At 37.9% G+C, this 24,797-nt stretch overlaps 1 protein-coding gene across 1 annotated transcript in view; it reads right to left on the bottom strand.

Annotated features, from left to right (window-relative positions):
• Window positions 1–24,797, bottom strand: part of LOC121879502 (mRNA-capping enzyme-like) — a 63,792-nt gene that overhangs the window by 8,213 nt on the left and 30,782 nt on the right. Inside the window, exons 8-11 of the mRNA XM_042386145.1 lie at window positions 23,994–24,112; window positions 16,246–16,374; window positions 9,475–9,666; window positions 5,342–5,442 (exon numbers count right to left, since the gene is read on the bottom strand). Of these exons, the coding sequence (XP_042242079.1) occupies window positions 5,342–5,442; window positions 9,475–9,666; window positions 16,246–16,374; window positions 23,994–24,112 (541 nt within the window). The remainder of the gene's footprint in view (window positions 1–5,341; window positions 5,443–9,474; window positions 9,667–16,245; window positions 16,375–23,993; window positions 24,113–24,797) is intronic.

Genomic DNA, 24,797 nt, shown 5'->3' with positions numbered 1-24,797 from the left:
CAACGATTAAAAAGCAATAGTCCAACAACGATTAAAAATTATGACAAATAGAACTGTGTTCCAGCTTCTCCTGCAAATCTCGTCTGAGTCATCTCTGCTGTTACCAGGCCATGGGAATTTTTACTCCTCTTTCCTCCTGAGCATTTCTAACTAAACTTTGTCATGACTCCCAAAAAGCTATTAACTGGTGGAAGTGCATCTGGTGCAAAGAGAGTGAAGAAAGTGACGACTCTAACACAGAAAATTGACGTGTTGCTTAAACTCACTAAAGGCATGAGTGCATCAGCTGTTTCCTATACCTTTGGAGTGAATGGGTCAACTATTATGACTATGACCCATCAATAATCATAGTGAAACGGAATATCGCAAATGCTTTGCAACCTTACCAATAAATATATATAAAGAACTAGAAAAGAAAGCCAAACAATTGCCAATCACAATGTTTTTAATGCCGAGTTCCAGTTCAGTCCCTCCCTCCACTCCCGTCTCTCCTCACCAACCAGCCTGGTGTTGTCAGCATCACCCCTTCCATGCTCACAGCCTGCCTTTCCCCTTTATTCCATTGATACAGCTTCCTCACCTGCCAGCCCTTCATTGGACAGTGTGGATGATCCCAGTCCAAAGGTCTTAAAGGAGGGGCAGTAATATCTCCAGTAGCATTACGGAGGCTTCTCTACAACACCTCATTATAAGGTATGAAAAGTACACTTTGTATACATAAATAATACTGCTAAGTATTTTGCTCCCATAATGTTGATATTATACTTATGACTGGGAAAAATTATATATTCTTCCCAATCATAAGTTTTTTTTTACATGAAAACCTAATTTTCAGTATGTATGCATGTTTCCTTCACTGAGTTACATTTTAGACGTGCGTTGGCGTGTGTGTGTTGATGGCACAGTGATGGTGGTACGAGCCGTATGGGGCAAGCCGCAGACGATGCGTCGCTGCTACTGCGATCCAGTTGACTTCCCTAACATCACACTACATTCACTTGCTTTCTCATTTAATTTCATAACACATAATACAACTGTATAAAATAGCAGTACATACTTGTGTAGTATTTAGAGGGCTAAAATAAATTTTTTTGCTCTATTTATGATTTTTTTTTTTTTAGCCTTCGGTTCCTAATTTACCGTATGATATTAAAGGTAGGGTATTAAAGAATGTTATTTGCAAAATTTTACAATCACAAGCATCCCAGGTACCTATTGAGGCTTTGATGTACAATATACAGTGGTCCCTCGGTTAACGAGCACAATTCGTACCAGAAGGTTGCTCGTTAACCGAAAAATTCATTAACCGAAACCATTGTTTCAATGGGTATTTCGGTAATTGGTTCCAGCTCACAGAAAATTACATACAAACTAAAAATAAATGCAGTAAAGTACACTTACCTTGAGGTGTGCATGTAGAAGGCTCCTGGTTGATAATGATGATGATGGGAATTAGAATGGAGGTGGAGGAGAAGGGAGAAGAGAAGGCATTGGGGTGGAAGAGAAGTCACCCCATGCTGCCATTTCACCCATAAAATTTTAGGTGACTTGGTGTAATTCAAGATTATTTTCTTTAAATCAACACTGCACTGCGCTATATATCATCAATATGTAAAATATATTTCAAAATGACCAATAATTTGACTGGAAACACAGAAAAAAAGCGTTTATGTTGAAGAGTCTCAAACAAAATGTTCCTTCCTCTGAACTGGTAAACAAACTGACGCCAAGCTTGGTGTGTTGAGTGGCTGTTTGGCGCGCAGAAACTAGTTTCCTGTACTTCAATTATTGTATGTTCAACAATTGTTAAAATGACTAAAAAATTTAATAAAACTTTTAAAATTATTGAATAGTACAACCTTCTTGATATTTACTAAAATGGTAAGGAATTTAAGCCCTAAAACCGATTACTGTATTGGCAGACTAATACTACAGCCGGTGAGCAGCCAAATGCAGACGAAAACATGTTGGGAAAAATTCGTAAGGAATTCGTTAACCGAAATTTTTTCGTTAACCGAAGTGAAGAATCTTATGGAAGGTAATTCGTTAACCGAAATTTTGTTAACTGAGGCGCTCGTTAACCGAGGGATCACTGTATATATTTATATTGGGGGGAGGGTTATTCACTTTTTTTCAGACCCTTACATTGTCCAGACTGGGGTCTGCCCCAATTCCTCTAGTTTATTAAGGTTTTACTGTAATTTGTTGCCAAAATAACCCTGTTTCTGTACAGTGCCACTTATTTTGACAGTAATAAAGTGCATCCAGCACAATATGGAATGTCTCTCACCTATAGCTCAATTAGTGAAACAGGTGGGTACTGGAGCCAACCCTTCTTGTTTAGCTAGAAGGAAAAAAAAAGGGGGGGGGGGGATTATTGGACAATATTGGAACAGGGTATGATGGAGAGCTAGTTCAGTGCCAATTCTTTTTTTTTAAGCACTCCAGTGAGCAATTGTGTCAGAGGTGACCGACGCATTTTGGCGATCTAGAAAGTTAACGCTTGTAGAGCCCTTTTATGATTTATTAGGGCTATTTTTTTTACTATATTATGTGATTTTAACACTATTTATACATCATATTTAGGTACACCCAGACTTAGTATAAAATAGTGGATGATGTAGACAAAATACATGTGAAACAATTAACTTACATAGAAAATTTATTCTGTTAGGTGATAAAAAATTTAGATACCCTTTCTCACTTCACATTAAGTCAAAATTTGGTTTAGCAATAGCTTGACTCACTGGGAAGGGGAAAAACTGGGGATGGTGGTGGCATGTGAGTTGGCATGTTGCCATTGTTACATGTAATGAAACTATGTATAAAAGTAGTGGAAAAATTATTACAATACAGTACTCTAATGTGGCTTATAAATAAAGAAAATATAGCATAAAACTATAAAATAAGAAAAATGAAGAGTACGGGTGTGTAAGTGTGTAAAGTGAACGTCTTTGTGGAGGCAGTGGGCTGTAACTGTGTCGTGAGTCCAGCCATGTTCCCTGACTCCCTCCCCCAATGTGACATCATGGCAGGAGTCACTTGTCTCTGAGTCAGCTGGGCCTAGATGACTGCCTGGCTGAACTGTGTCACATCGCCCAGAGGAAGGCTTGAGTGTGGGAGGAACTATCTTTTGTAGTGACGATAAAATATGTGCTATTGTATTTAATGATATGCTATGTATCAATTTTATTGTTTAACATAGCAATTTTTTTTCAATTTTGATGTATGCAATTTGAAATTTGTTCGAATTGGGCTCACCTTTTGCTCACTAAATCAGTTACTGTGTTTGCCGGCATGAAAAACACGTTAAAAACAAATTATAAAAATTACCCTGCGTCTAATGCGCCCGTATTACAGATGGGAGGCCGAGCGCCGTAGGCGGAGGTGCTTAGCTTGGGAGTCCAGGACACTCGGTAGTCCACTAAACACAAAAAATGTGTTACTAATAATATTACTCATAATAAAATACTGAAAAACAAGCCAAATTATCACAATCTATTATCACAAACTAACTGCAAATTTTCCGAAGACGTACCGGGTAAATAATGGCTTACATTGGCTTAACGGCAGAGGGAAGCTCACAACATCTCACTGTACCTCCTTCCCTAGCATACGTAACCTACACCAGATACATGTCTTACAATATTTAAGGACTGTGTTACATTTAAGAAACATTTGTTTATTATCTAAATGAAATATGCACCTAGAAAGATTAAATAAATGTTAACAGAAAGTTCAGCCGCAGTCAGCCATTTGCAAAGAGTCGATGACGCCAAAACAATAGCGATGGTGCTAGACCCAGGTAGCAGATCGCTGCAACACAAGTCATCACAGCCAAAAATACGATTATACCCCCCCTGTATTTGCTTTGTCTTCATGTACCAGTATTCACTGATACCAATGAATTTCTTTTTAGCTTTGGTAAATTTAATTTATTTTCCTTTCAAGGTTACTTTAATGTTACTATATATGATTTCCTACTTGATTCCAGTATATATCTTATTTACATGCACAAAATCAAATGTTTTCCCCTACACAACCACTTTTTTTTTTTATTGGGCACCCCCCTACATCCTGTGTAAGGTGAAGCGCAGAAGCGTTTACAGTGCCCAACAGGGAAGCATGCTAAGTTCATGCTTGCCTTTATGTCTCATGAGTTAAGGGCGTAGAAGCCTGAAGAGTCAATCGTTTTTGTCATCAAGTTATTGGAAGCTCCAACAACTTTCCCTGAATACAAATTCGCAACTTTCGATTTACAACAGGTACCTACTTTACTGCTAGGTGAACAGGGACCAATTGGGGCTAGGAAGTATGTCCAAACAACTTTTCCACTGGCCCGGGAATCGAACTCGTGACATCTCGCTTGCGAGGCAAGAGCGGTACCGCTTCTACCACCGGCACCCCCAAAGCGACTTTAAAATCACTTTCAATAAATGTATGATGAAACGTACTAAAATTGTTTTTTCCACAAAATATCCTTGTAAAATAGGGGTGCGTCTTATGCAGTGGTGCGTCTTATGCGCGGCAAATACGGTAACTATGAACCACATCGTTTATATAGAAGTTTGGTGTTAATTAATCAATTGTTTAACTTCAAAACCATTTATAACAAACTCATTTACCATTAGTGCTGTACTGTACAGTACTGTACTCAGTGTTTACCACCCAGCCATTCGAACTTGTTGTTCGCCCTCTGTGATTTGCTGTTATTCCTCGTTTAGCAATAATTTCGCTTAACATTGGGGTTTTCAGGAATGCAACCCTATCGTTAAACAAGGTAGACCTATATGGGATATGCAAAATGATTTATACCAGTGCAACATATAACAAGGAACCCCTGTACACGAGAAAAAATCACCAGAACACTGTACAGTACATAAACATATTGTACTCTACAGTATATACATGCGTGATGCAAAGTATCCATGTACGTAGTTAGGCGTCTCATGAGATAAAAGGTAAGCAGCTCGGGAGATGAATACAAAATGAGAGAATACAGTACTGTTAAAGACTTAAGTGAGAGGTAGACACTATATAATTCAGGTAACTGTATAAATTAAGTGATGACAAATTTCAAAATGGCATAAAAGGAGGCAACATCAACCAGGGTGTTATTGTATATGAATGAGGAGACATACATAACACTACATGCTCACTAAAAATGAAAGGAGAAATTAAAATTTTTGTCTACGAGTCCACAAAGCAATATAATTTTGCAGTCAGTAATAAGCAGCGTTTTTTAATAATCTTACCAGTAAATTTCAATACAGCTCTTTATGAAATATCTCTCAACCAATCAAAAAATAACCATATAGATGAATGCATATTAAAAACTTACCCTAAACCAGTTCTCTTGACAACTTTTAATCTAAAATCAACGGAATTATGGCTAGCAGGTTTCCACTTCAGAACGAGGTCACATCTCCCAGGAACATATGCCTGAGTATAAATAATGGAAAATAAATTTATTTGAAAAACAATATTTCCATTTAGTGTTTTGATTATAATTATTATTATTATACAATACAGTATCTAATTTACTAAAATGCTAAGGTTGAAAACTACACGTAAAATAAATATATAGTTACCACATTTCAGAAAAATTAATGAGTGACACAAATAACAAGTACAGTATGCAGTTAACACATTTCAGAATAATTAATGACACACACACACACACACACACACAGTAAGAATAAGTACAGTGGGGTCTCATTTTGCTCAGGTACATCATACTGGTTTACGTCCACGCATCGCAAATCTGTGCAAGTGATGCCCTTTAGCATGTGTTAAAATCACTATACAGGCACTCCTCGACTTATGACCTACTCAACTTATGACCACTCGGACATACGACTGCCACAGTCGTATAAAATATTTTTCAAATTACATATTTTCGAATCCCGACATTAGTAATCGCGCTGTGTACTAACAAAATTTTTGTTTGTAATTCCCTTTAAAATGGCTGACAAGCGTAAAAGTGAGAGTTCTCGTGGTGCTGAGAAGCAAAAAAGACACCCATTTTAGATTTTTTATGTATTATTTTCGCATTTTCGACTTACGACCTGGTCATCAGTCCCCAACTCCGTCGTAAGTCGAAGACTGACTGTATTGTACTGGACTCCCCAGACCATTACAGTACTCTAAAATGTCTTTGGGTAACCAACTTAACATTCCAAAAATGACATAATGTCACATAAACTGCATCTACATTATTAAATAAATATTTTAAGAATGCCCAGGAAGTTAATTAAGTGATACTCCACCGTCTCCATTGAATAGTGGAGGTGTGGGAAGGTCTGAGAGATGATGGTCCAGTCAAGGGGTGAAGGCTAGTTGGATTCAAAGTCTTCAGAATCAACTGCAGACACCTGTAAAGCAACTTCAGCTTCATATCCAGAGCAGCAGGGTTATCATCACTGAATTCTCCTTGAATTGTTGAGCCCATAAATAGGCAGTGATGAGAGTCTGGTGGTGGCGTTTAAACTCCTGATACGTTACCTGTAGGATCCCTCGGTCTGCTCTGGTACAGCCACACCCCCAACACTGATTTAGCTTGTCAGTTTATGTTGAAGTCATATTACAAATTATATATCGTATTTTTCTATCATTTAATATACATTATTTATGAAGAAACATCCGCCATAAGAGACTGATCATACAAGAATATAATAATGAATAAATAACAAACTGGCAAATGCAGCAGGGCCAGTCCTACCCTTCACCCCCTCCTTTACGAAGGGGGGGTGGTCAGGGAAGACATTTCCTTGTGATTCAGCTTGTCTTTTATTTTGAAGTCAAATTATATACTGTATTGTATTTTGATCCATTATTTAATACCGTACGTTATTTATGATGAAACAAATACCATAATTGGCTGATCATATGAGAACATAATGATGAATAAATAGAAAACTGGTGAATGAGGCAACAGCCATACACTCAGTTACATGGGGGGAAAGGACTCTCGTCCCCACCACAAAGGAAAAGTGACTGCATTAGGGCCCATCAACCCTCCCTCCCCCCACCACACCCTGCCTTCAGGGGTGGATCCAGGGCAGAGTGAGGGGGGGGGGGTGTCCTGGGGTCCAGCCTCCTTTTCATCAGAAAAAAAAAAAAATGTCCTTAATGCAATATTGTACTCAAGCATTTTTGTTTAGTAAAAAGTAATTACTATTGACTTCAGAATATCTCCTAATATCAAGGGCACATGGCTTCAAAATGCCCATGATATTGGTCAGATTTATTTATATATTTATTTTTCTTTATTATGATTATTATTTATTTATTATTATTTTTTTTTTTTTTTTTTTTTTTTTTGGGGGGTCAAGGGGTTACAGTGTTTCAAACCCTAGCTGGGTTGGGTCTCGTGCATGTTCCCCCACCCACATAGGCGGATCCAGATGGAGGGAGGTCCTGGGGTTCTTGACCCCCCATTTTCATCAGAAAATTCCAATACTTTTTCTTTAATGCAGTATAGTCGGCCCTTGCCATTCGCTGGTTTGCGATTCGCGATTTCGACAATTCGCGGTAAGCAGATGGTGGCTATGGTGACTAGCTTGTGAGCCTCTCCCGCAGCGCAAAGAGTCACCTCCACGCACTCACAGCATCTCCTCTTCCCTGTTTGCACTCAACCATTGCCTGAGATGCAGCATCTCATGTTGCGATTCAAAACTTTAGCATTTGTGTGAAATGGCCCCTAAAAGACTAGTGATGCTAGTGGAGTGAAACATAAAAGGCAGAAGTCAGTGATGACCCTGACAAAGAAAGTTGAATTACATATTAGATAAGTTAAAAGAGGGTAGGAGTGCTGCCACAGCTGGTCGGTTGTTTGGTACAGTATAAGTATACAGTAGTGCACTAAAGTAGTAAATGTTGTTATTCGTGGTTTTGCCTATTCGTGCCATGCCTTGGAACCTAACCCTCCACAAATAACAAGGGCTTACTGTATTGTACGCAGGCATTTTTGTACTTGTATATGAAAAAGTAATTACTATTGACCTCAGAATATTTCCTAATATCAAGTACCAATGACCTCAAAATGACCATGATGTTGTTAAAAATTTTAATTTTTTACTGGGGGGCTTACAGCCTCCCCAACAGGGTAGACTTGGTATGCTCGCCATGTTCTCTCACCCACAACTTCTGGGACTCCCCCCCCCCCTGATATTCTGGATCCACCCCAGGCCTCTACCACTCTACTCCACCTTCCACCTCCTATCTATACCCTACATAATTGTTTAAGTAAATAAGAAAAAGAATAAGAGATAAGGTATGAGAAATCATGTACAAAAATAAAAAGACAGAAAGAAATAGATTAATTAACGAAAAAATAAAAATAGACAAGAAAGAAACATTATGTCTATGGGAAAAAATACATTTCTCATCATTCTCTAATGTTACTGACTTGACCTGATGCACTATCAGGTCACCCATTGTATATAAATTCTTTTCTCATATGCAGTGAAGATGGGGTGAGGGATTAGTGGTCACATATTACTGACCTGATGCATTGTCAGGTCATCCATTGTTGGGGTGGGGAATTAGTTGGTCTAATAAACTGAAGATGCCTTGAATAGACAAATTAATATACAGTACACCATACCCCCATTAATTCAAATTTTGGATTGATTTGTGGGCTTTTTTTTTTTGGCAAAATGAATGAAATCATTTGAATTCGGAATAATGCTGAAATAATCAAGCGGTTCCGAAAGGTCGATTATTATTTTTGGAATATATTATGAAATATACCAAGATGAATGAACTATAAGAATAAAATATAAATAATATTAAGATACAATACTATGTTGAGAGAGAGAGAGAGAGAGAAACAACTCACCACCTCCTGCACTCATCACCCCGTGATCCCTTTATAAAGACAGCATTCAATTTTACAATAATTAACATATCATGTAGGTTCTTTTGGTGCCGTCTTAATAAAACAAAATAAAATAAATACCCCCACAAAAATCCAACACTTAATCCCAGATGAGCTATTACTGTCTTTTGTTTACAGTACAGAGTGGTATTAACTGATCGTTCCTGCTCTCCCTAACAATGCTGCCAACACTCACCATCTTTTAAGCACCCAGAGCCCCCCTTTTGTCGACTTAACCTAAATAAACAAAAGATCACTAAATTAATGCTACCCATAGCTCTCCGCGTAAGCTACAACTATGGTCACAAACCAATTGCGTAAGCGATAACTGCGCACCCGAGTCCTGCGTAAAATGAGACCCCACTATATATATATAGTTAACATATTTCAGAAAAATGAATGACGCACGCACAGTTTAATAACAATTCTGTAGTAGTGGCAAATCTGAAAATCAAATTGGACGAAGGTTGATCATATATTTCATAATCTACAGTACAGTATGTGCAATATGCATTCAAGTACATATCATGATTCATTCGCTTAATTTGTGCAAAATGTTAAGATAACAATAATTAAAATACGTATCCACCCACATCTGATTCTGGCTGGAAGATGAGTCCATCGGGTTCATGGCTTAGTTTTGATCGAAATGCTGAGCTTAACAGTTTTTGCGTCCAGTAAATATTGGCATCCCAAAAATCCTTCCTTCGCACTCCAAAGGGTTCCTTTTGCTTGTTTAGAAGGCGCTTTTCAATAGCAGCATTTCTGGGACTAATAATGTCTGTCTGAAATATTATATTAGTTAAAATTATACACTTTGCAAAGTCTCACCTATGGCAAAAACTGGCCATAATCTAGACCAACACAGACTCCACCATTCACTGCCCTTCATTCATTCCAGTTGTGATAATACTGAATATGTGTACTTCTATAGTATTTCATTTACCATGTTTCTTCACACATTACCCATGCATTACATCAGCAGCATATCCACCTACATAGAGCACTATTACATTAATCCTTAAGGTAGATGGTAATCTTAAAAAACAATGCAGGATATCATACTACAGTAGTTTCAAATGCTCACAAAGGCTTTTAGGAGTTTTCCAAGTAAACCCTTTGGCTATGGTGAAGGATGGAAATCTGAAGACAAACATCACTCAAAATGAAAGTACTGTACTAAAGAGGTTATGGTGTGCACTTATACATCAGAATGTAACAGGTCCTGATGTTGCTCACATCAATCTTTCTGTCATGCAGATCATATACTAGTATACATATTGTACCTCATTTGACAATGTTGTAAATCAGGTTAACAGATATACTGTAATCCTCTCACTCCAGCTAACTTCTTCAGAAATCATGAAATCATAGGGAAGTGGATGGGATCCATATTGCTCCTCACTAGCCTGTCATAAAATAGATTTTTGAGGATCAAACCTTCATTTAAGATGTGATACCAGTTCAGAGTGACCAATGTATTGGAACAAAACTACAACACCAAAAATTGAGATGATGGAAAAGCTCCAAGTGTTGTGCAGCATACAGTATACCCCAATGAAAGTTTGCTCCCTGCATCAAAATGGAAACTGGCACTAACATTACAAACTCTGATGTAAACCTAACCAAGGAAGTTTCCCTTTTTAGAAACATGAAAAAATAGATTAGTTTCCATTATATGGGGGAAGACCATTATACATAATAATACAGTGGTCCCTCGGTTAACGAACACAATTCGTTCCAGAAGGTCGTTCATTAACCGAAAATTTTGTTAACCGAAACCATTGTTTCAAATAAATAAAGTAAAGTACACTTACTTTGAGGTGTGTATGTAGAAGGCTCCTGGTTGATGATGATGATGATGATGGGAATTAGAAGTGGGGGTGGAGGAAAAGGGAGAAGAGAAGGAAGTGGGGGTGGAGGAGAAGGAAGAGAAGAGAAGGAAGTGGGGGTGGAAGAGATATCACCCCATGCTTCATGCCGTCATTTCACCCATAAAATTTTTAAGTTCACTTGGTGTAATTCAAGATTATTTTCTCTAAATCAACACTGCACTGCACTATATATTGTCAATATATAAAATAAATTTCAGAATGACCAATAATTGTACTGTAAAAACGTAAAAATAGTTTATGTTCAAGAGCCACAAGTAAGATGTTACCTCCACTGACCAGAGATACAAACTGACGCCTTTGTCGGTGAGTCAAGTGGCTGATTGGCGCACCAAAAACTAGTTTCCTGTACTGCAATTATGTTAAGTAAGTGTTAAAATGACTAAAAATTTTAATATAAAACTTGGAAAATTATTGAATAGTACAACCATCTTGATACTTACTCAAATGGGAACAAATTTAAGCCCTAGAACCGATTACTGAATTGTGGACTAAAATTCCAGCTGGTGAACAAGCGAAAACATGTTGACATGATTTCGTAAGAATTTCGTTAACTGAATTTTTGTTCTTTAACCGAATTGAAGATTCTTATGGAAGGTAATTCGTTAACCGAGGCGCGTTCGTTAACCGAGGGATCACTGTAGTAATAATAATAAAAAAATTAATAAAAATTAATAAAAATAAATAACAATTATAATAAAAGAAAATACTAATACAGTCAACCCTCGCTTTACGCGGTCCCACATTCCGCGTTTCCACGTTTACGCGGTACCCCGCCGAAACCGGAATGCTCACATTCCGCGGTGCGTGTACCCCTTTGTGTGTGTATATATATATATATATATATATATATATATATATATATATATATATATATATATATATATATATATATATATATATATATATATATATATATATATATATATATATATATATATGTGGTTATCAGCATATATATATACAGTGGGGTATGCTATAACGAACGGATCCTACTACGAATATTCCTATAACGAACAGTTTTACCTATAAAATTGAGAATGCTATAACGAACGCAACTCTTACAACGAACGCGGATGAATACGGGACTATTTCGCCTGGCGCATGAATATTGTTGTACCGCGACCCACAACAAGAGCGTCAGGCGCCATCTTTGTCTCATTGTGTAGCCAGTGCACCACTGTTATTCTTGAAATTTCGTCTTTTGATGTGGAAATTCGCGTTATTTGTATACTGTAACTATTTTGTTTTACAAGTATACAATTGTAACAATGAATCGTCCAAAGCGAGTGAGAAAGCTAATAACCCTTGAAACTAAGAAAGAAATTATAAAGAAACGTGAGAATGGAAGAAGCATTGCGAAACTTAGTGATGAATATGGGATGGCTAAATCGACTATATGTACGATTTTGAAGAACTCTGTGCAAGTGGCTAAGGGAATCTTTAGACTTAGCAAAGCAAGGTGTAATGTGATTGAAGAGATGGAAAATTTACTCTTAGTGTGGATAAAGGAGAAAGAAATGGCAGGTGGTAACATTAGTGAAGCTATAATTTGTGAGAAGGCCAGACAATTGTTTGAGGACCTTAAAGCCAAGACTCCCAGTGGAAGTGATGTGCCAGTGTTTAGGGGTACCTGCATGCTGAATAACACTAAGGTAAGATAAAGTACCGTATTTTTTACATTTTCCACAGAATTTTTTCAGTGTTAAGTGGTTGTATTTGGGGGCCTGGAATGGATTAATCCTATAACAAACGAGGTTCTGGAACCAATTACGTTCGTTATAGCATACCCCACTGTATATATATATATATATATATATATATATATATATATATATATATATATATATATATATATATATATATATACACAGTCATGCGCCGGTTAACGTCCTAGATACGTTCTTGGAAACGTGACGTTAACCAAAATGGACGTTGTCCGATCATCACATAAACTTTTTATTTATACTTATGTGTATGTGGAATACTATATACGAACATATACACTTTTACTCTTAAATCACTACTTAAATATGATACAGGTGATTAATTTTTATCTTTTGTGCAAAATACATGAAGTTTATATTAAAATTATTCACTGTTTTACAAGGATTCCAACAGCAGCTAGACAGGTTGGGGAGAAAGGAGGAGGAGGAGGAGGAGGGAGGGAGGGAGGAGGAGGAGGAGGAGGAGGAGGAGGAGGAGGAGGGAGGAGGAGGCCGAGGGCGTGGGGGGAGGAGGAGGCCAGTGTGATTGGCACCGGCCCAGGTCTAGCTGCGTGCCTGATGGTCCCTCGGTTGCTGCAACGCCTCCGGTTACTTGAGAATTTCGGTTAACGAACTGCCTCCCATAAGATTCTTAAATTCGGTTAACGAATGTCTTACGAACCGACCTCAACATGTTTTCGCTTGCACTGGCCGGTCAACCAGCTTTAGTATTAGTCCGCCAATACATTAATCGGTTCTAGGGCTTAGATTCCTTACTATTTTAGTAAATATCAAGAAGTTTATACTATTCAATAATTTTAAAAGTTTAATATTCAATTTTTTAGTCATTTTAACAATTAATGAACATAATTGAAGGTAAAGTGACTAGTTTAATGCGCGGCATCCAGCCTCTTAACACAGCAAACAGGCGTTAGTCTCTCTCTGTTTTCACTGGAGGTAACATCTTGCTTGAGACTCTCTTCAACTAAATGCTTTTTTTCTGTGTTTCCAAGCAAATTATTGGTCATTTTGAAATATATTTTACATATTGACAATATATAATGCAGTTCAGTGTTGATTTAAAGAAAATAATCTTGAAATACACCAAGAGAACTAAAATTTTATGGGTGAAATGGTGCCATGGGGTGACTTCTCTTCTTCCTTCTCCTCCACCCTCATTCTAATCCCCATCATCATCATCATCATCCAGGAGCCTTCTACATACACACCTCAAAGTAAGTAAACTTTTCTACCATTTTTGTTGAATTTAGGCAATTTTCGGTGAGCTGGAACCAATTACTCAAAAACCCATTGAAACAATGGTTTCGGTTAACAAACTTTTCGGTTAACGAACAACCTGCTGGAATGGATTGAGTTCGTTAACCGAGGGACCACTGTAATGAGAAAAAGAAAGCAGCTGTGCAAGGTTCTTTAGACAGTTTTATTATTCAAAGGCCTAAACCATCAACTTCAGCTACAGCTACACCATCAACTTCAGGTGCAGCTACACCATAACTTCAGGTTCAGCTACACCAACAAATTCAGCATCAGCAACAACTGCAGGTTCAGTAACAGCTTCAGCAACACCTTCAGGTTCAACAACAGCTATGGCATCTTTATGGAAAGCTACAGCTTTAGCCAGAGTTAAACCTACAGCTTCAGATGGAGAACCTGATGACTTAGGAGCTTCGTCATCTGAGTAAAAACTCACACAACAACATTGGCTGTCCTTATGTTTTAGATTTTACCACCATTGGTGAGTAGAATTTTTGTTTTACATTCATAAATATGATTTAAAACATATATGAACAGTAATAAGTGTTGGTTTCATATTCTTATGTAGGGAAATGACGATATGCTTTCACGTGTACGCAATTACATACATTGGCGCTGCACAATCCGTCTCGCTTTTTTCTTTACTATTAGTGGTTAGCTACTTCTATTGTTTCATTTATTTACATTAGGTAACATTAATTAAAACATGCATATTTTCTTTTTACATTAAATTTACTACAGCTACAACCAGGGTCTTATTTTCTTCAGTTTCATATGGAGAACCATCGTCATGGTTTAAACACTAACGAAAACAATGCCATCTCGTCTCCTCTTGTGTGTTTTAATATTCTACGTATTATTTTGCATACATAAACATTAATTCAATCAAATAGATATTCAGTAATAAATCTTTTGTACATATCCTTAATAAGATAAATGACTCTATGTTTCCACAAATGTGCACAACGCCGGACATACATGCGTTGTTGTTTCGCTATCAGTCCCCCCCCTTTTTTTCTTTACCATCAGTGGTTATTTCTACTGCACATCAAATAACATTAATTCAAACATACATATATTTTTTTACATTAATTTTACTACAGCAACAACCAGGGTCATATTTTCTTCAGTTTCAGATAGATAACTGACATCACGGGTGTAAACACTGACAAAGACAATGGAGTCCCATCTCCTCTTGTGTGACCATATTATTATTGATATACATTGCATAAGGTGCATTCATAAACATTATTTAAAGAATATACCTGTTGTTTGCATTTTTCATTAAATGTATTGTTTTGGGTGAAAAGAGGGTAAAACGCCACACAAAAGGTAAGAAAAGGTCAGACTAGAGAACGTATCTCATTATTATTGCTTTATTTTAATGGTAATTAATGATTTACGATACGAAGATTCACCTTGCACTGCAATATTGGAGGACACATGACCGTCGTTATTCAAGGCTTTACTGTAATAGTCTTTTAATAACCTTGTTAACACTTAAAGACCTTAGTTGTTGAAGTGCAGTAATAACATAACAACATCTGATTTTCTTTAAACAGTTCAGATAAGCAGTGTTATCTCCCCCCATATATTCGCTTTTTTCCGACTTTCACATTTTTCAGACTGGGGTCTGTCCCAATTAGTCCGATTTATCGAGGTTCTACTACTTTCATTTTTTTTTTAAGAGTGGCCCAGAGCATTTCAGAGAGTCCCCATAAAGTGAATTCCGATATATTGAAATCCGATTTATCGCAGTTTTCTGAATACAATATAGGAAAAATTGCTTCGCATTATGGAATTTTGCGTTACGGAAAGATTTTCAGGAACAGAACCCTTCCGTAACCCAGAGAGTGCATGTACATGGCCAATTCTAACTTCAGTACCAATGAGGCATAAACTCATCAATCCTAAATAAATAAGAACTTGGAGAGACGAGTTTTTCCTCAGAAAGGTTGGCAGCCAGAGTGAGGGGCTATTTCTATGAACACTACTAGGGTACTGTCAAATGAATTGTGATCTGTGAAGTATAAAGAATGAGCTGCATGGTGTTATAACTCATTATTCTCCCTGTTTTAGGACAAACCATGACCCCAAATCTATCATCTTGAGCAATTTTTGTCATTGGGGAGAAATTACTCTTCAGATTACCAACAGATGCCATGGTCTAGACTCATCTTGGAAAACTCTGAAAAGTCTATGTGTGCACAGTCATAGGTCACTCCAACATAATAAAGCTAAATACTGAGAAAACATAAAAGCACAATGAGAACAGTCTAATTCTGCATTTAGGAAAACCATGAAGACAAAACATCATCAACTCAGCCTATTATTAAAACAACATGAATTTATAATATAGAAACAAGGCTTTCACAGAATCGTAAGCAACTAGAGAGAGCTATGATCATGTTTAACAGTGACACAATAACAAAACTTATGTAGGGCAAACCACTGCGCACCAACACTGTTAATAATAACAAATATAACTTACCATTATACGTTCGTATCTCATATGAAATGAGTCGTTCATTATGTCTCTACCCTGAATTCTAACAGCATCATAAATTAGATACCTCGGGTACTTTGTGCCAGAGTTTGGGTCAGTGTCAATTACCATTTCCTGAAAAGAGACCAAAGAACTTAATTAAAAAATAATATATTGATCTTTGTTCTAATAAGGTAATTTTCCCACTTGGATCAGGATGGTAACTACAAACATCTCACAAATTACTTCAGTAGTTGTACTTAACACAAACATTACTGATGCTCAATACAATATTCCTTTAAAATATTTCTTGTACATCACAAACGGTTCCTTTATAACAAAAATATTTACAGTCAACCCTCGCTTTACGCGGTCCCACATTCCGCGTTTCCACGTTTACGCGGTACCCTACCAAAACCAGAATGCTCACATTCCGCGGTGCGTGTACCCCTTTACGCGGAGAGCGGCTGGTGAGCCGCGCCATTTTTGGATCCAAACCTCCCGCCATCTCTCCCGCCATCCGCCATGTTGTGTAAGCGGCGCGAGCAGGGTGCGCACAAGGTCGCCCAGTCATCAAAACATTACCGAGTTCTTCACCGCCACCCACCACAGCCGGCCCAAGTCAGTGATAGTGATAATTATAGTGAGGATATGGACTTATATGGACTTTGAGGGGTTTGACAAAGAGGCCCTGCAAGCCTCTGTGGTGGATAGTGATACAATTGATACAAGTGATACAGGTGAGGGCCAATAATCTGCCCTCTGCCTCGGAACCAACCCCCATCCCCGTGTGCCCAGCCATCTTTTCTACTAATGTAAGTGTTAAAAAACCTAATATTATTGATATTTCTCTTAATTATTAATTGTGTGTGCATACCATCATAAAATTAAGAAGTTATTTTTACTACAACATAGGTATTGTGTCTGAAAAAGTGGAGTTTGGGGGTCGGCCCGGTCTCTATTTCAATTAATCCCATATGTTATGTTGTTCACTTTACGCGTTTCTCACTTTCCGTGGTACCCTGTGGGTTGAATTAACCGCGTAAAGTGAGGGTTCACTGTATTCTCCTTGCAACCCATCTTCTTCCCTTCATTAATTCCCATTTCTATTCTCAGAATAAAGCTTGCTGTTATTCTTCCCATCCTCAATCAGTCAAATGCCTACACTGTTTCAGTACTATACCAAAAAACAGCCTTTTCCCTTCATTCCTCCATCCATGTACTGTATATAAATATTATTATTATTGTAGTGGGGTCACAATAATTTGTGGGTAAGGTACCAAAAATCATCGTGAATTATTAAATCACATATTATAGTTTAACTGATTTAAATGAAATAATTAAATTCTGGGAGCCAAAAAATACTCAAACTGTTCCAAAAGTGCTTTAACAAGTGTCACAAATCATACATAATACAGTAATATCTCCGTTAGCCGGAATCCCTCAAACCTGGAAATCTCCGATAGCCAGAATTGAAATTTGCTTGGAAAATCATTCCTAAAGTCGGAATTTCCAAAAATTTCCGGCTTTAAGAACAAATTTTCCGAGGTTGAAAATCAAGAGAATTTTCTGAAAATAATTTGAATAAAGATGAAAGGTTTTTTTTTTTTGGGGGGGCTGACCTGACTCAATGTCAGGTGGAGGTAGGATGGGGGATTAGTGGTGTCATATCACTGACCTTCTGATGAAATGTCAGGTTACCCTTTCTTGGGTAGGGGATTAGTGGGTCTCATGACCTGAAGATGTCTTGAATAAACACAAAACCTAAGTATTTTTAGGGAGATTGTGATAAGTATACATGAGCAAAGTTGTATCCCTTCAACATTACATTACATAAAATTTTAAAATTTGGAGTGAGAAAGCAGAAAGGTGTGGGAGATTAGAGAGATGAAGTGGAAAGGACATTACAATAATAATCTGTGTTTATTAATACTGTACCTGTACCCTTCATATACAATACAGTATACAGCTGCTCCTCGACTTACGGCGGGGTTAGGGACTCAAATCCAGGTCGTAAGTCGAAAATGCTTAAATAATACATAGAAAATCTAAAATGGGTGTCTCTTTTTCTTCTCAGCACCACAAAACTCTCACTTTTAAGCTTGCCAGCCAATTTAAAGTGAATTACAAACGAAAATTTTGTCAGTACACAGCACAATCACTAACGTCGGGACTCGAAAATACAGTGACCCCTCCGTTAACGAACTCAATCCGTTCCAGAAGGTCGTTCATTAACCGAAAAGTTCGTTAACCGAAACCATTGTTTCAATGGGTTTTTGGGTAATTGGTTCCAGCTCACCGAAAATTCCCTAAATTCAACAAAAATGGTAGAAAAGTTCACTTACTTTGAGGTGTGTATGTAGAAGGCTCCTGGATGATGATGATGATGATGGGATTTAGAATGGGGGTGGAGGAGAAGGAAAAAGAGAAGGCATTGGGGTGGAAGAGAAGTCATCCCATGGCGCCAATTCTCCCATAAAATTTTAGCTCTCTTGGTGTAATTCAAGATTATTTTCTTTAAATCAAAACTGCACTGCATTATATATTGTCAATATGTAAAATATATTTCAAAATGACCAATAATTTGCTTGGAAACACAGAAAAAAAGTGTTTAGTTGAAGAGAGTCTCAAGCAAGATGTTACCTCCAGTGAAAACAGAGAGAGACTAACTCCTGTTTGCTGTGTTAAGAGGCTGGATGCCGCACATTAAACTAGTCACTTTACCTTCAGTTATGTTCAATAATTGTTAAAATGACTAAAAAATTCAATATTAAACTTTTAAAATTATTGAATAGTATAAACTTCTTGATATTTACTAATAGAGTAAGGAATTTAAGCCCTAGAACTGATTAATGTATTGGCGGACCGATACTAAAGCTGGTTGCCCGGTCAGTGCAAGCGAAAACATGTTGAGGTCGGTTCGTAAGAACTTCGTTAACCGAATTTTTTTTCGTTAACCGAATTGAAGATCCTTATGGAAGGCAGTTCGTTAATCGAAATTACGTTAACCGAGGTGTTCGTTAAACGAGGGGTCACTGTACGTAATTTGACAAAATTTTTGTACGACTGAGGCAGTCGCAAGTCGAGTAGGTCATAAGTCGAGGAGTAGCTGTAGTACTATGTATATACCTCATTGGTAAAAAAATTTCATTCAAGACATCTACAGGTCAGAAGACCCACTAATCCCCCACCCAAAAATGGGTGTCCTGACATTGCATAAGGTCAGGTTAGTAAGGTGACCCAGCAATCTCCCATCCAACCTTCATCACAAGTGTTAAGACATGATTAGTTATGTATTACAGTCAATTGCGTGAAGTGTCTGCTTATTCTAGGCTTAAAATGACAGGATCTGCTGGGGTACAATATATACAGCACACAAGGACACTTGCCAACTGTGCGTAACAGATACTTGACCGATCGCTCAAGCGGCTAACGAGCCAATCAGTGGCAAAGAGGATAAAAGTAACACAGCTCTATTCACGCCCGTATCAGAAAGCTTATTTTTTTTTTATTTAACCAAACTTTTAGATTAAGTATTCAGGATTATTTTAACAAAATTTCTAACCTTTTTTTTTATAAACGAATGGAATTCCCAGCACTATATCATATAGAAATATTTCGTTTAAGGATATCTTATTGAAAGTTTCATAGAGAATGTATTAAGGCTCATTATGATATCAAATTCATCTCCCTTTCACAATTAGCCACACTTGAGTGAGGAAGGGGACTGACCATGCCACCCTACCTCCCAAAAAGATTTGCTTCCGTCAACACACACACACTAACACATCACACTAACACATCACACATACACTCCTACATCACACACACAAACACACCCTCCAACCCCCACACACCCTCCAACCCACACACACACCCTCCAACAACCACCCACACACACCCTCCAACAACTGCCAACAAACGCCCACACACACCCTCCAACAGCCGCCCACACACACACACCCTCCAACAACCGCCCACACACACCCTCCAACAACCACCCACACATACCCCAACATCACCCCTCCCACACACACACATTCCAACACCGCTCACACACCCCCAACAAGGGAATTAAGACAGCAAGCATAAGGAGTGAAGGTCTTACTGTATGACACAACTGCGTGTGTGTGTGTGTGACTACATGGTAGCGAGTTAAATATCAGCTGTTGAGGAGCGCTTGGCAACACTCATTTCCACTCCATCTCTAATTACTCACACCTTTCTGCTTTCTCATTCCATATTTTAATATGTTATGTAACGTAATGTTGAAGGGATACAACTTTGCTCATTTATACTTATACAGTGGGGTATGCTATAACGAACGGATCCTACTACGAATATTCCTATAACGAACGGTTTTACCTATAAAATTGAGAATGCTATAACGAACGAAACTCCTACAACGAACATTATTTTTTTTTTTTTTTACTAATTTATTGTTTTTTTATTACAAGTATTAATGATATTCTTTATTTCAGGGGTTTAGATGCATATTTATGCACTTTTTTACAATTTTTACAATTTTATAATATATTTTTCAGTGTTAAGTGGTTGTATTTGGGGGCCTGGAACGGATTAATCCTATAACGAACGAATGCTATAACGAACAAGGTTCTAGAACCAATTAGATTCGTTATAGCATACCCCACTGTACCTGTACTTACCACAATCTCTCTAAAAATACTTTAGGTTTTGTGTTTATTCAAGACATCTTCAGGTCATGAGACCCACTAATCCTCCACCCAAGAAAGGGTAACCTGACATTCCATCTGTCAGTAATATGAGACCACTAATCCTCCATCCTACCTCCACCTGACATTGCATCAGGTTAGGTTAGTTACACGAGACCCACTAATCCACCCACAGCTCCATGGGAGTGGAAAATAACAGTCTTTGATGTAACAGCTTCATTCATGCCCATATCCTATAGATTTTTTAATTTTAAATATATTTATTTAACCAAACCTTTAGAATCTAATCCAGAATAGTTTATCTAAAGTTTAGATAAACTACTCTGGATTATTATAGTAAAGAAATTAATTTTCTAACTTAATTAGAACAGTATTTACGGATTCCAGTAGTTTAGACTCAAGGAAAACATCTCCAGCACCCAGAAACGTTCTGGGGAAGTGGGTTAGTGTGCGTTTGTGCAAGAAGTCTAGTTTAGACACTCGGAAACTTTTCCCAGTAACCAGAAAAGGTTCCGGGGATAAGGAATTTTTCCGGGTTTGAGAAAGTCATCTCGTTACCCGGATATCTCTCATCCCCGAAAGTGCTCTGCACTAATTGTTTCGGCTAACGGGGATATATCACTGTACATAAAAAATACTGTAACACATAGATATTGAACAAAAAGTAGTTCTATATTAAATAAACAGCTGCTTCCCTGGCTGGCTGGACAGCAGTTCTCACTATGTAAACAAAGCACCGGTAATTTAACACGACACAATAACTTACCCTGGGTTGAGTGTGGGATTTTTCCCAAGGAAAATTTATTATTTAATGGTAATGTTTTATTAACCGGGTACCAAATGTACCTAATTAATATGGGAATAGTGGTGACATTGAATAACATCACTTAAAGATGTCGCAGAGTGCCAGAGCCTCCTGGAGTGGAGAGGGAAATTTTCTAAGTCATACCACCCAATAGCCACACCTCTCATCTTATTTTGTAGTTTTATATTATTTTTTCTTTATTTATAGGCACATTAGAGCATTGAAATTACATTTCCAAATTTTTTATGGTTTCTTATGTAAATAAACACTGTGGCTGCTGCAAATTATGAATATTTGACCACAAAATTTAAAAAATAGGTACAGTTCAGTAATATAGAGGTACAATACCTGCAAATTTGAGAACTTGAATTTGTATTTCACAAATTATCACAACTCTACTGTATTATTGTTATTACAATATCATCATCATCATCATCATATACAGATACTCCTCGACTTACAACCACCCGGACATACGACCGCCTCAGTCGTACCCAAAATTTTTTAAATTAAGTATTTTTGAGTCCCGACGTTAATGATTGCGCTGTGTACAGTACTGACAACATTTTCGTTTGTAATTCTCTTTAAAATGGCTGGAAAGCTTAAAAGTGAGAGTTTTGTGGTGCTGAGAAGAAAAAGAGACACCTATTTTAGATTTTCTATGTATTATTTTCGCATTTTCGACTTACGACCAATTCAACTTACGACAGGGTCTCCAACCCTTTCGTAAGTCAGGGACTGCCTGTATACAGGTATACCCCAAAAACTATTGTCCCAATACCAGCCAATTTGCATTCCAGTCAGTTAAAGCAGCATGTTAACATCAACAAGTATGTTGATTTCCAGATCAATTTTATGAAACCAGTCCTGGTGTATTTTTTTGATCTGGCCAAGGGTCTCTGCAGGTTTTTGCCATGACAGTGTTGAGGAAACCCCATTCAGCACTCGGATTTGGGTTGTTTGTTGTCGGGTTGTTTATCATCCCATCCTTGAGATGCTCTCTAAAAGCATGTGCTACTGCTGGATCCTCCATACGCTTGGTGTTAAAGCCTCTTGTGGAGGCTTGTTGCCTTCTACGTTTAAGGGCGACGTGAAGGGAGAGTTTGGATCTAATGAGCCGATGATCTGTGTCACAGTGGTCTGAGCCACACATGGTTCGGGTGATGAGGACATCTCAGCGATCACTTTCTCTGACAATGATGTAGTAAATGAGATACCAATGTTTGGATCATGGGTGTTACCACGAACCCTTGAATTTGTTGTCCTGTCTAAACAAGGTATTGATGATAGTGAGGTTGTGTGCAGCACACTTGCTGAGGAAAAGTAGGCAGTTGGGATTACACTTACCTAGTTCATTTCTCTCTATGGTTCCCTGCCAAATGTCAGCTTCTCTGCCAACTCTGACATTACCTAAAAGCACAACCTAATTTCTCTGGGGATAGAGGCTAGCACTCTGTCAAGGTCGGCACAAAAGACCTCCTTGATGTCATCCTCTGCATCCAGTGTTGAAGCGTATGTACTGATGAAGAAAGCATGACGTGAGTGATTCAGTGGGACTCAGAGCATCATGAGGCGCTTGTTGATCCCAACAGGCATTTCAGTTAGCCTATGTAGGATGCATTGGCAGATGGCAAAGCCAACTCCATAAATGCGGTTTCTCTCCACAGTAGGCTTACCCTTCCAGAAGAAGGCAGAGCCAGAAACCTGTTCTGATAGTCAACCCTCGTCTGGGAGTCAGGACTCACTAATGGCTGCTATATCGACGTTATACCTAGCCTGCTCTTTTGCCACAAGGGCAGATCTTCTTTCAGGACGCTCATTTGTGCCAGTATTCAGGAGGGTCCTGACATTTCATGCAGCGACCACAAGAGGTTCTACAGTTTGTTTTTTATTTGATCTGTGATTATGATTGTGTTTTTGACCGCATAAGGATGACCTTACTGAGTGCGGTTGCCCAGTCAGGTTGGTTCTTTAGGCAGGCTATGTTTAAGGCACCTTCCCCCCACCCCCATTTCCCCAATTATGCAACAGTATATTTTCAGCCTTCTGGGTGCCATGCTCTTTCAATAAACCGTTAAATATTATTATTATTATTATTTATACACACAAACATATGACAAAACAATTTAAAAGAGTAAGGTTTCCTTTAACTATGATAATGAAGAGTTTGTTCAATAGAAAAGGAAATTATTAATAAAAATATAATTAGCCTAAGTTACAAGCAGACACCAAGGTTATAAAATTTTATATCTTACCCCATCAACTAAAGTATCTGAAAGGTGAACCTGTAGGTCATGTTTCTGTCGAAACTCTACCTCCGGTGCCTGAAATATACTGTGGTCACGGTCAGCGAAGTACACTTCTCGACGTCCAGCTGTAATACACAACAGCAGATGATACAAATATGAGTCTCTCTTCATGTCATTCTCTTTCATCTGCTTCTGATCCTCTTTCACTATCCCCATCTACATGGAGGACAACTACTACATTGAATCTTATGAGGAAATAATAACAGTATGACATTTCATATTCCTCATTGCTAAAGTAACCCTTATGTTCATTGACTTTAAAATACAATAGTCCTTAGCTTTAGTGTACACACTTGCCTTACATGTTTCTGCTTATACAGTTACCATACGAGGTCTGTCCAAAAAGAAACAGAACTTTTTAAATAGCGCGCCAATGAGCCGGCGCAGCGTGCTCGCGACGGGAGCACTGTGTAGCGGTGACCTTGACCTTTAGTCTAACACTAGCCGCATCACACCACGTCAATTAGTCATCGAGCTACACGTGCTAAAGTGAACGTGTGTTTAGTGCACTTGGCGATTTGTTGCAAGTTGAACAATGAAGGATCTTGAAGAGCAATGTGTTTGTGTGAAATTGTTTCAAATTGGGAAAACTTTTAAGGAGACTTTTCAAATGTTGCAACAGGCTTATGGGGAGGATTGTTTGAGCCGTACGCAATGTCACATGTGATACCAGCATTTCAAAAGGGGAAGAACATCCACCGAAGATGATCCCAAATCTGAACGTCAGAGTCGTTCAAATGTGGAGGTGAT

This window comes from Homarus americanus, unplaced genomic scaffold (assembly GCF_018991925.1).
Source record: "Homarus americanus isolate GMGI-L3 unplaced genomic scaffold, GMGI_Hamer_2.0 scaffold32340, whole genome shotgun sequence".
NCBI lineage: Eukaryota > Metazoa > Arthropoda > Malacostraca > Decapoda > Nephropidae > Homarus > Homarus americanus.
The sequence above is the reverse complement of the archived record's forward strand: the minus strand, read 5'-3'. Positions and strand labels throughout refer to the sequence as shown.